The sequence below is a fragment of the Theropithecus gelada genome, chromosome 2 (assembly GCF_003255815.1).
Source record: "Theropithecus gelada isolate Dixy chromosome 2, Tgel_1.0, whole genome shotgun sequence".
Classification (NCBI taxonomy): domain Eukaryota; kingdom Metazoa; phylum Chordata; class Mammalia; order Primates; family Cercopithecidae; genus Theropithecus; species Theropithecus gelada.
Window position 1 is genome coordinate 179256220 of NC_037669.1, and position 12534 is coordinate 179268753.

The 12534-nt window shown below is 47.0% G+C and overlaps 1 protein-coding gene across 1 annotated transcript in view; it reads left to right on the forward strand.

Annotated features, from left to right (window-relative positions):
* Window positions 1-721: 721 nt before the first annotated feature.
* The window catches only part of CNOT10 (CCR4-NOT transcription complex subunit 10), a 98519-nt gene continuing 86706 nt past the window's right edge, over window positions 722-12534 (forward strand). The window contains exon 1 of the mRNA XM_025377079.1: window positions 722-1000. Coding sequence (XP_025232864.1) covers window positions 979-1000 — 22 coding nt within the window. The 5' untranslated portion in view covers window positions 722-978. The remainder of the gene's footprint in view (window positions 1001-12534) is intronic.

The following is a 12534-nucleotide window of genomic DNA, read 5'->3' on the forward strand; positions in this document are numbered from 1 at the left end:
AACTCTTCAAAACTGTCAAGGTCATCAAAAACAAGGAGAATCTGAGAAACTGCCACAGCCAAAAATAGCCTAAGAAGACATCATGAATAAATGCAATGTGGTGTCCTGGACAGGATCCTGGAACAACAACAAAGAAAGGACATTGAAGGAAAGCTGGTAAATGTGAATAAAATGTGTAGTTTAGTGAGTAATAATGCACCAATCAAACTGGTTTATTGGATGTGATCAACGTACCATAGTAAAATAATTAAGATGTTCATAATAGGAGAAACTAGGTGAGGAGACAGGAACTCTAGGTGTCATCTCTGCAACTTTTCTGCACAACTACAACTATTCTAAAATAAAAAGCGTTTCTTTTAAAACGGGGATCCTCAACAGCGCCTCTCTCACGGGGTTGCAAGAAATCATGAGATAGTACAAACCAAGTGCAGGGCTCAGTGCTTAGCACATAAATGTCAGATGTGATTACTGTAATCTTATGTGACATTGAGGGACAAAAGCTCTGACACTTTGGTATTTTAATCAGAATAACCAAAGGACAGAGGTGCTTACGTCCCACCGCACCTGCCCTGCGAACATGCAGAGGTTCCAGCCAGAGTACGTCCGGCCGGGGGCGGGGCGCGGAGGGGACGTCGGCGTGGGGCGGGGCCAGCAGCAGTTCCCACGCCGGCGCTCCAAGCGCGGCAGGCTGCCGCCCCCGGAAGTAGTGGGTACCGGGACGCCATGGGGCGGAAGCTGCGGATGGCGGGAGGCTGTGGCGCTCTCTGGGTGAGGAAGCTGTTGCTGTTGCTAGACGACGCGAACTAGCGCTCGTCACTTCCTCAGCCCGCCGTCTGCCCACTCCCCAAGCCGGAACCTGAGGGCCCAGAGCCGGGGTAGGCACAGAGTTGTCCTCATAGGTCCAGGACAGCGGCCAGCCCGGCGGCGGGAGGCAGGGCCACGCCACCTGCAGGGAAGAACCCAAGCCGAAGCGGGAAGATGGCTGCAGACAAGCCTGCAGGTAGGACGCCAATGTCCCGAGCGACGAGACGGCGGGACGTGCGGGGCCGGGCGGACCCTGAACTCGGAGGCGCGGGGCCCCGGATGGGGACTCCAGGGCGACTTGAATTTGGGCGTGCATTTCTTTGTCCCATCCGCTATCTCGGCTGTCGCTAACATGAGTCTTCGGGCCCCGGGTCCAGTAGTTGTTTTACTCAAGTGCAATGTGAAGTCGCTGCTGGCCGCCTTTGCCCTGCTCTGCAGAATAACTCCGGCCCAAAAAGCTTAAGTGTATTTTGCCGCTTCGCAGAATTTTCCGCTTCTTCGTGGGAAAAGCAGACAAGAGAAAGTCACCCTGGAGCACACATTTGCCTATATCTCGTTGTTCAGGCTGGGATTCACCTGGGCTGTTCTGGCCACACGTGGCTTCCTCTGGTCATTGACTTCTATGGAATTAACTTTGTAAAAACCACTTTTTTTTTTTCCTTAATAGAGACGGGTGGGGGTCTCGCTCTGTTGCCCAGGCTGATCTCGAACTTCTGGGCCCAAGCGATCCTTCCGCCTCGGCTTCCCAAAGTAAACCACTTATTTAAATAGGCATATTGCCTCTCTACAGTCTATGCTTGTAAAATCTTGGGTTTGGTACCTAATTGCCGTAGTTCCTCGAAATTACTTAATCTCGATGGTTTTCTTTATGGATTATTGCTCCCATTCCTAGAATCTTCCCCATTAAGGAATATAAAATTATTTCCTGACCGTGTCCGGAATGTTTCCCGCAATAAATTAATATTCTTTGTGGCATCCAGGTTTTATTGGAAAGAACTTAAGTGACAGAATTTAAAAGTGATGGAACTTAAAATTTTTACAGTGAATTTATTTTAAAATCTCAGTATCCTGTGGATTTTAGTAGGTTCTGGTCGCAGTAACTGACAAGTGAACTTCACTTGGAAATTTAAGCCAATTCTATTTTAGGTACAGAGGAATAAAAATCGTTAGAGGATCTCTTCAATAATCTTCTAAGAAGAAAAACAACAGAACAAAGACCTAGAGAGGGTATAAGGAATGTGCTGTGAAATTTTGGATAGGTTGATCAGGGAAGGCCTCTGGTGAGATATTTGAGCAGATATCTCAAAGAAGTGAGGGAATGAGCGGATATGGAATGGGGAAAGGTGGATGAAGGAGAGACTATTAGACAGGAAAAAGGCATGGCCTGTCCAAGTCTGGACAAGGGGACCAACATCTTCCTCCTGATTTTAGAATGGTGTCTGTGTTCCCCACATTTACCATTCCTACTTGCTCATACCATTGCGCTTGCCCGAAATCACCTTGTTAGACCTAAAGCCTATCCAGTTTTCAAATCCTCAGTCATAAAATCTTCTACTCGTTCATTTATTCATTCGCAAAGATTGAGTGTTGAATAATAGAAGTGACACATTCCCTGCCTTTGAAGACCTGCTGTTCAGTCTGTTGGAGGAGATGGACATATCCTAGCTGCACTCCTGTTTAGTAAGAGCTGTGTAATGTGTGTAGTTGAAGAATAAGGTCCACAGGGATTAGGAGACTGTTTTATTCGTTGGTTTAAGTTCAGAGGCCATGTTGAAGGAAACTTCCTGCTTAGATATAAGGTTAAATTTGTATAAAATAGATGAATGTTTAGTGTGGCTCCTTTGAATTTCTGCTTATGTCCATCTCAACTGCTGTGTTTCTGGCCTTTGTCTTTTAGTATGATCTATGTCGCATTGAGTAGTCTTCTCACTGGTGTTTGTCTCTTCTCTCTTCCTATCCCATCCATTTTCCTCACTGTCGCCCTGCCCCCCCCCTTTCTTTTTTATCCCCTAAGGCATTCATTGAATCCTATCATTCTCCTTCCTATAAAGTTTCTAAGACTGTACATGCTTTGGGCATCAAGTCATTCTTTTTATTTAATTTTTATTATGATTTCTTTCTCCTTTTAAGTCCTTTTTTTTTTTTTTGAGAGTCTCCCTCTGTCGCTCAGGCTGGAGTGCAGTGGTGGGATCTTGGCTCACTGTAAGCTCTGCCTCCTGGGTTCCCAGGTTCACATGATCTCCTGCCTCAGCCACCCCAGTAGTGGGACTACAGGCATCCAGCACCACGCCTGGCTAATTTTTTTGTATTTTTTAGTGGAGACGGGATTTCATGTAGTAGCCAAGATGGTCTCGATTTCCTGACCTTGTGATCCTCCCGCCTCGCCCTCCCAAAGTACTGGGATTACAGGCGTGAGCCACCGCGTCGGGCCGTCCTCACTCTTTAATGTGGTTTGTGAGCATCTTCAAAATCTATTTCCAGCTGGTTTTTCTATATCAACCTACCCAGCTCTTCACATCATAAATTACTATTGCAAAGCATTGTGCTTTTTGAGCTTCTGAGCCGTAATGTCCTTTCTCTTCTCAGTCTGTTGAACACCATTCATTCAAAGTCTGTCTTACATGCTGCTTCCTCTCTGAGCTCAGGAGGTCAGTATCTTTGTCATGGAGGGTCTTGTGTGTGTGTTCATCAGGTAAGAAAAAAGGGTCATGAAAGGATTTAAGATGAGTGATCTGATCATGCTGACTGTTGTACATGGTGGATTTAAATGAAGCAAGACAGGAAGCCCAGAGACCACCTAAGACGAGCTAATGTTGTGATATTAATTTATTCAGTAAATATTCACCAATGGCCTGTTTTGCCAGGTACTACTTTAGGAACTGGGCAGGAACAAAACAAAGACTCTGTTCTGGAGCTTATGTAGTGTGAAGGACAGATAAGCATGTAAACAAAATGAAAAATAAGATGATGTCAAGTTGTGATAGATACTCTGAGGAAGGCCGAGTGTGGTGGTTCACACCTGTAATCCCAGCACTTTGGTAGGCTGAGGAGGGCAGATCACCTGAGGTCAGGAGTTCCAAACCAGCCTGACCAACATGGTGAAACCCCATCTCTACTAAAAATACAAAAATTAGCTGGGCATGCTGGCCCACACCTGTAATCTCAGCTAGTCAGGAGGCTGAGGCAGGAGAATTGCTTGAACCCGGGAGGCATAGGTTGCAGTGAGCTGAGATCACATCGCGCCACTGCACTCCAGGCTGGGTGACAGAGTGAGACTCTATCTCAAAAAAAAAAAAAAAATACTCAGAAGAAAAAAATGAGGAAGAGAGGCTGTCTGCAGTTGCTTACGCCTGTAATCCTAGCACTTTGGGAGGCTGAAGTGGGAGGATTGCCTGAGGCCAGGAGTTTGAGACAATCCTGGGCAGCATACGTGAAACCCTGACTCTAAAAAATAAAAAGCCAAACATTGTGGTATGTGCCCATAGTCTCAGCTCCTAGGGAGGCTGAGGTGGGAGGATTGCTTGTACCTAGGAGTTAAAGGCTGCAGTGAGCTATGATCAGGCCACTGTCTGGGCAACAGAGTGAGACCCTCTCTCAAAAAATAAAATAAAAGGCTGGGCATGGTGGCTCACGCCTGTAATCCCAGCACTTTAGGAGGCTGAGGTGGGCGGATCACAAGGTCAGGAGATCGAGACCATCCTGGCTAACACAGTGAAACCCCTTCTCTACTAAAAATACAAACAAATTCGCTGGGCATGGTGGCATGCACCTGTAGTGCCAGCTACTCAGGAGGCTAAGGCAGGAGCCCGTGAACCCGGGAGTGAACCCGGGAGGCGAAGCTTGCAGTGAGCCAAGATTGCACCACTGCACTCCAGCCTGGGCGACAGAGTCAGACTTCATCTCAAAAAATAAATAAATAAATAAATACAATAAAAATCAGTAAGAGAGTTGGGCGCAGTGGCTCCGCCTGTAATCCCAGGACTTTGGGAGACTGAGGTGGGCGGATCACCTGAGGTCAGGAGTTCAAGCAGGCTGGCCAACATGGTGAAACCCTGTCTTAACTTAAAATACAAAAGTAGCTGTATTCCCAGCTACTCGGAAGGCTGAGGCAGGAGAATCACTTGAACCCAGGAGGCAGAGGTTGCAGTGAGCCAAGATCGTGCCATTGCACTCCAGCCTGGGCAACAAGAGTGAAACACCATCTAAAACAAAAAAGAGAGAGAATAGAGGATGACTGAAAGCAGAAGCCCTATTTTTCAGATAGGTTAGTTAGAGAAGGGCTTTCTTAGAGTTGACATTTAAACAGAGACCCTAAGGATAAAGAGCCATCTGTGTTGGGAAGAATGATCCAGGTAAGAGGAGCAACACATGTACAAATGTACAGAACCGCCGGGCGCGGTGGCTCAAGCCTGTAATCCCAGCACTTTGGGAGGCCGAGACGGGCGGATCACGAGGTCAGGAGATCGAGACCATCCTGGCTGACACGGTGAAACCCCGTCTCTACTAAAAAATACAAAAAACTAGCCGGGCTCGGTGGCGGGCGCCTGTAGTCCCAGCTACTCGGGAGGCTGAGGCAGGAGAATGGCGTGAACCCGGGAGGCGGAGCTTGCAGTGAGCTGAGATCCGGCCACTGCACTCCAGCCTGGGCGACAGAGCAAGACTCCGTCTCAAAAAAAAAAAAAAAAAAAAAAAAAAACAAATGTACAGAACCCTCGCTTGGAAAATGTTTAAAGAACATCAAGCTGACCCCTTGAATACAAGCTCCCCGAGGATACAGACTTTTGTCTATGTTAGTTGTGTTCTAGCTCTAGTCCCTAGAACAATATCTGACAAATAAGAGACAACACATAGTTTCAGGCTGGGCAGAGGTGCTCACACCTGTGGGAGGCTGAGGTGGGAGAATCGCTTGAGGCCAGGAGTTCAAGAACAGCCTAGGCAACATAACCAGACTCGTCTCCATAAAAAAAAAAAAAAAAAAATAGCTAGGCCTGGTGACGTGACCCTGAAGTCCTCGCTACTCCAGAGTCTGAGGTGGGAGGGTGGCTTGAGCCCAGGAGTTCAAGGTTGCAGTGAGCTATAATTGGGCCACTGTACTCTAGCCTGGGTGACAGTGAGACCCTATCTCAAACAGAAAACAAAACAAAAAAGCCAATACACATAATTTATAGCATAGTGAGCAAAGGCAGCATGGCAGGAGATAAAGTCACAGTTGTGTCAGGAGTTGGTGTATGTTGGGCATTATAGGCCATGGAGGGAGTTTGAATTGCCAGTGGAAGTTTTCAACAAGGGCATGATGATGTGATCTGATTTATATTTAACTGAGCCAGGTAAGGAATGATAGAATTAAGAGTAAGGGGTTTGAAATCAGATAGTTTAGATTCATCCTAGCTGTACTACTTGGTATTTGTGTGACATTGGGCAAATTTCTCTTTTTTTTTTTTTGAGACGGAGTCTGGCTCTGTCGCCCAGGCTAGAGTGCAGTGGCCGGATCTCAGCTCACTGCAAGCTCCGCCTCCCAGGTTCACGCCATTCTCCTGCCTCAGCCTCCCGAGTAGCTGGGACTACAGGCGCCCGCCACCTCGCCTGGCTAGTTTTTTGTATTTTTTAGTAGAGACAGGGTTTCACCATGTTAGCTAGGATGGTCTCAATCTCCTGACCTCGTGATCCACCCGTCTCGGCCTCCCAAAGTGCTGGGATTACGGGCTTGAGCTACCGCGCCCGGCCATGGTATTGGGCAAATTTCAAGAAGCCTTTTTTTTTTTAAACTTCAGCTTTCTTGCATGTAGAAAGAGAATGATGAAAGTGTCTACCTCACAGGTGTAGTAACAGGTTAAATGATATAATCTCAGGCCCTGAGTTTTTTTGTTTTTTTGTTTTTTTGTTTTGTTTTGTTTAGAGACAGGGTCTCACTCTGTCACCCACGTTGGAGTGCAGTGGCACCATCATAGCTCACTGCAGCCACGAACTCCTGGGCTCAAGCGATCCTCTTGCCTTAGACTCTTGAGTAGTTAGGACTACAGTTGTATACTACCATACCCAGATAATTTTTTTTTTTTTTTTGAGACAGAATCTCGCTCTGTTGCCCAGGCTGGAGTGCAGTGGCGAGATCTCGGCTCACTGCAAGCTCTGTCTCCCAGGTTCATGCCATTCTCCTGCCTCAGTCTCCCAAGCAGCTGAGACTACAGACGCCCACCACTACGCCCAGCTAATTTTTTTGTATTTTTTGTAGAGACGGAGTTCCACCACGTTAGCCAGGATGGTCTCGGTCTCCTGACCTCGTGATCCGCCCACCTTGGCCTCCCAAAGTGCTGGGATTACAGGCATGAGCCACCGTGCCCGGCCTGTACCCAGATAATTTTTAAATATTTTGTAGATAAGGGGTATTGCTATTTTGCCTAGACTGGTCTTGAACTCCTGGCCTCAAGCGATCCTCCCAGCAGATCCTGGTGTTTTCTAAATGCTGACTATTATTACTTTAGGGTAGTGGTAGGATGGGGAGGGGAGGCAAATGGGAGAAATTTTTTTTTTTTTTTGAAACAGAGTCTCTCTGTCACCCAGGCTGGAGTGCAATGGCGTGATCTCGGCTCATCGCAACTTCTGCCTCCTAGGTTCAAGTGATTATCCTGCCTCAGCCTCCCTAGTAGCTGGGATTACAGGCATGTGCCACCAAGCCTGGCTAATTTTGTATTTTTAGTAGAGACAGGGTTTCTCCATGTTGGTCAGGCTGGTCTCGAACTCCCGACCTCAGGCGATCCGCTCACTTCGGCCTCCCAAAGTGCTGGGATTACAGGCATGAGCCACCGTGCCCGGCCAGGAGAAATGTTTAAAGATTAAAATTGGCAGATTTTGGTGACTAATTAGAAAGCCGTGCGCCTTGGAAAAGGGTATTAGTTGAGCCTCAGTTTCCACATTCATAAAATGGGGATCCTAATAGCTTTCTGTTGTATTTGCTTCACAGGGTTTTTAGCTTGTAAGGTTCACCCGAGGTAAGTTGTATGTTTTAGCCCCCATCCTCTGGGAAGCAGAACTCAATTAAGGTGCTACCTTTTTATTTGAAAGATACAAACCTGGGGTAGTGAAAGTGAGGGAGAGAAGGAAGTAAGGCAAAGGAAGACACAATAGGTTACATCCTTGGCTACTGCTTCACTTTGAGCTGTGAAGAGATAGCAGGTCACTTGCAGGTGAGAGTCTTCTGGAGGGATTTTGAGGAGAAACTTAAGAGAGAAAGGAGGGATGATTTATCTGTCTATTCCTCCTATTTTCGGTTGCCAGCTGGTTAGGACTCACCCCATGGGGAACTAATTTACCTGTGCTTCTGGGTTGCATGCTTTCTCAGTGATGGATCACCCAGCTGATCCCACACCCTGAATTGTATTTCAACCAAATCCTACAGTGAGGGGTGTCTTAGGTTGTAGGTAGGTGCAACAAGCAAAAACAAAGGGGCAGTGGAAGGTTCACAAGGTTTGTGTGTCTATATAGCATGGAAAAGTAATATGAAGCCAGTGTCATTCTTGACCAAGGAAATGAATACCAACAGTGTTTTAGGATTTTTTTTTTTTTTTTTTGGTACTTTTTAGGGTTATTTGAAAGGAGACGGTAGCTGGAGTTAGGACACAAAATCCCAAATTTGAAGTTTTCTGAGAATTTGCACTAGGAAGATGGTAATGGTAGTCTCAGTAAGAAAAGATTGATAGCATTATGAAGAAGGGAAAAACAGAACCAGATGAGTAATAAGAAATCAAGACAAGAGTACTTTATGATGTTGGCCGGGCATGGTGGCTCACACCTATAATCTCAGCACTTTGGGAGGCTGAAGTGGGCGGATCACCTGAGATCAGGAGTTAGACCAGCCTGGCCAACATGGCGAAACCCCGTCTCTACCAAAAACATAAAAACTTAGGCCGGGCATAGTGGCTCACTTAGGCCCAGCACTTTGAGAGGCCGAGGCAGGCAGATCACGAGGTCAGGAGATCGAGACCATCCTGGCTAACATAGTGAAACCCCGTCTCTACTAAAAATACAAAAAAGCCGGGCATGGTGGCGGGCGCCTGTAGTCCCAGCTGCTCGGGAGGCTGAGGCAGGAGAATGGTGTGAACCTGGGAGGCGGAGCTTGCGGTGAGCCGAGATCGTGCCATTGCACTCTAGCCTGGGCAACAAAGCGAGACTCCGCCTCAAAAAAAAAAAAAAAATAGCCAGATGTGGTGGCATGCACCAGTAGTCCCAGCTACTCAGGAGGCTGAGGCAGGAGAATTGCATGAACCCGGGAGGTGGAATTTTCAGTGAGCCGAGATCGTGCCACTGTACTCCAGCCTGGGCAACAGAGTGAGACTCTATCTCAAAAAAAAAAAAAAAAGAAAAAAGAAAAGTTTTAAGCCAGGACAACCAGAAAAACTGTTTATTTAGGCCGGGCACTGTGTAATCCCAACACTTTGGGAGGCCGAGGCAGGTGGATCACCTGAGGTCAGGAGTTCAAGACCAGCCTGGCCAACGTGGTAAAACCCTGTCTCTACTAAAAATACAAAAATAAGCTTGGTGTGGTGATGGGCACCTGTAGTCCCAGCTACTGTGGAAACTGCGTCAGGAGCATCACTTTAACCCGGAAGGCAGAGTTTGCAGTGAGCCGAGATGGTGCCACCGCACTCTAGCCTGGGTGACAGAGCAAGACTCCAGCTCAAAAAGACTCTATAAAACCAAATGTAATCCCAGCACTTTGGGAGGCTGAGGTGGGTGGATCACAAGGTCAGGAGATTGAGACCATTCTGGCTAACATGGTGAAACCCTGTCTGTACTAAAAATACAAAAAAAAAAAAAAAAAATTAGCCAGGCGTGGTGGTGGGTGCCTGTAGTCCCAGCTACTTGGGAGGTTGAGGCAGGAGAATGGCGTGAACCCGGGAGGTGGAGCTTGCAGTGAGCCGAGATTGCACTCCAGCCTGGGGGACAGAGTGAGACTCCATCTCAAAAAAAAAACTAAAAAAAAAAACCAAATGTATAAGTTTTCTATACCTACCTACCTAGTCTCTCTTTCCACTAACTGGTACCAAGTTTGCCATTCTTCCACACTTTTTCTATTCCTACAGAAGCTCATATTGACTTAAAATATATATTTTAGGTCATCTATATATAATTTACAGAGATGAGTTGAGTATACTACAGCAACACTGTCCTGCCATTTGCTTTCTTCAAGGTCCAGTGAGGAATCTGCATTATTTGGTTTGTTTGTTTGTTTGTTTGTTTTTGAGACAGAGTCTCACCCTGTCACCCAGGCTGGGATGCAGTGGTGCAATCTCGGCTCACTGCAACCTCCGCCTCTGGGTTCAAGCAATTCTCCTGCCCCAGCCTCCCAGGTAACTGGGATTACAGGCGTGCGCTACGCCCAGCTAATTTTTGTATTTTTAGTAGAGATGGGGTTTCACTATGTTGGTCAGGCTGGTCTCGAACTCTTGACCTCGTGATCAGCCCACCTCGGCCTCCAAAGTGCTAGGATTACAGGTGTGAGCTACCGTGCCCAGCCTGTGTTTTGTTTGTTTTTAAGATGGAGTCTCGGCTGGGCGCGGTGGCTCAAGCCTGTAATCCCAGCACTTTGGGAGGCCGAGACGGGCGGATCACGAGGTGAGGAGATGGAGACGACCATCCTGGCTAACACGGTGAAACCCCGTCTCTACTAAAAAATACAAAAAAAGTCGTTGGGCGAGGTGGCGGGCGCCTATAGTCCCAGCTACTTGGGAGGCTGAGGCAGGAGAATGGCGTGAACCCGGTAGGCGGAGCTTGCAGTGAGCTGAGATCCGGCCACTGCACTCCAGCCTGGGCGACAGAGCAAGACTCCGTCTCAAAAAAAAAAAAAAAAAGATGGAGTCTCCCTCTATTGCCCAGACTGGAGTACAGTGGCGGGATCTCAGCGCACTGCAACCTCGGCTTCCTGGATTCAAGTGATTCTCCTGCCCCAGCCTCCCAAGTATCTGGGACTACAGGCGCATGCCACCATGCTTGGCTAGTTTTTTTTTGTATTTTTAGTAGAGATGGGGTTTCACCATGTTGGCCAGGCTGGTCTGGAACTCCTGACCTCGTGATCCTCTTGCCTTGGCCTTCCAAAGTGCTAGGATTATAGGCATGAGCCATCGCACCCGGCATTATTTGGCATTTTTTCAACTTTTTATTATGAATGATTGCAGACACCTAAAAAATTTAAAAAATAAAGTGAATGTCTATATATCTACCCCCTAGTTCAGCAATTGTTATATTTTACCATATTTGCTTCCTATATCACTAGCTATGACTCTGTATTTTTTTTTTTTTTTTTGAGATGGAATCTCACTCTGTTGCCCAGACTGGAGTGCAGTGGTGCAATCTTGCCTCACTGCAACCTCCACCTCCTGAGTTCAAGTGATTCTCCTGCCTCAGCCTCCCAAGTTGCTGGAATTACGGGCACACGCTACCACACCGAGCTGTTTTGTTTGTTTGTTTGTTTTGTTTTGAGATAGAGTCTCGCTCTGTTGCCCAGGCTGGAGTGCAGTGGTGCGATCTCGGCTCACTGCAGCCGCCGCCTGTCGGGTTCAAGTGATTCTCCTGCTTCAGCCTCCTGTGTAGCTGGGACTACAGGCGTGTGCTACCACACCTGGCTAATTTTTTGTATTTTTAGTAGAGACGGAGTTTCACCATGTTAGCTAGAATGGTCTCGATTTCCTGACCTTGTGATCCACCCGCCTTGGCCTCCCAAAGTCCTGGAATTACAGGCGTGAGCCACCGTGCCTGGCCGCACCCAGCTAATTTTTGTATTTTTAGTAGAGATGTGGTTTGACCATGTTGGCCAGGCTGGTCTTGAACTCCTGACCTTAAGTGATCTGCCAGCCTCGGCCTCCCAAAGTGCCAGTGTGAGCCAACACACCCGACTCTAGCTATGACTTTTCATGTTGAATCATTTCAAAATAGGTTATAAACATCATAACACTTCATTTCTGAATATTTCAACGTGCATTTCTTAAAAATAGGGACATTCACCTACATAATCACAATACCGTTGTCATGTTTTAGACAATTCATGTTTTAATGTGTTAAAAATTTCCTGCCAGCTGGGCACAGTGCCTCACACCTGTAATCCCAGCACTTTGGGAGTCTGAGGCGGGAGGATCAGTTGAGTTTTGAGGAGTTAGAGACCAGTGTAGGCAACATGGTGAAACCTCACCTCTACCAAAAAGGCAAAAAATTAGTGGTGGCGCATGCCTGTCATCCTATCTATAAGGGAGGATGAAGTGTGAGGATCACTGGAGCCTGGGAGACAGAGGTTGCAGTGAGCCAAGATTACACCACTGCACTCCAACCTGAGTGACTGAGACCTTGTCACCAAAAAAAAAAAAAAAAAGCCAATTTCCTGCCAGGTATGGTGGTTCATACCTATAAATCCTAGCACTTTGGGAAGCCGAGGTGGGTGGATTACTTGAACCTAGGAGTTCAAGACCAGCCTGGGCATCATGGTGAACCCTGTCTCTAAAAAAATACAGAAAGTTAGCTGGGTGTGGTGACATGTGCCTGTAGTCCCAGCTATGACTATATGTTTAAAATTTATTTGTAGGCACAGAGTCCCAATATATTGCCCAGGCTGGTCTCAAACTCTTGGCCTGAAGGAATCCTGCCAGCTTGGTCTCCCAAAGTGCTGGAATTACAGGTGTGAGCCACTACACCCAGCTTTATCTCTTGTATTTTCTTAAACTCTGATTTATTTCTACAGGCTTGATT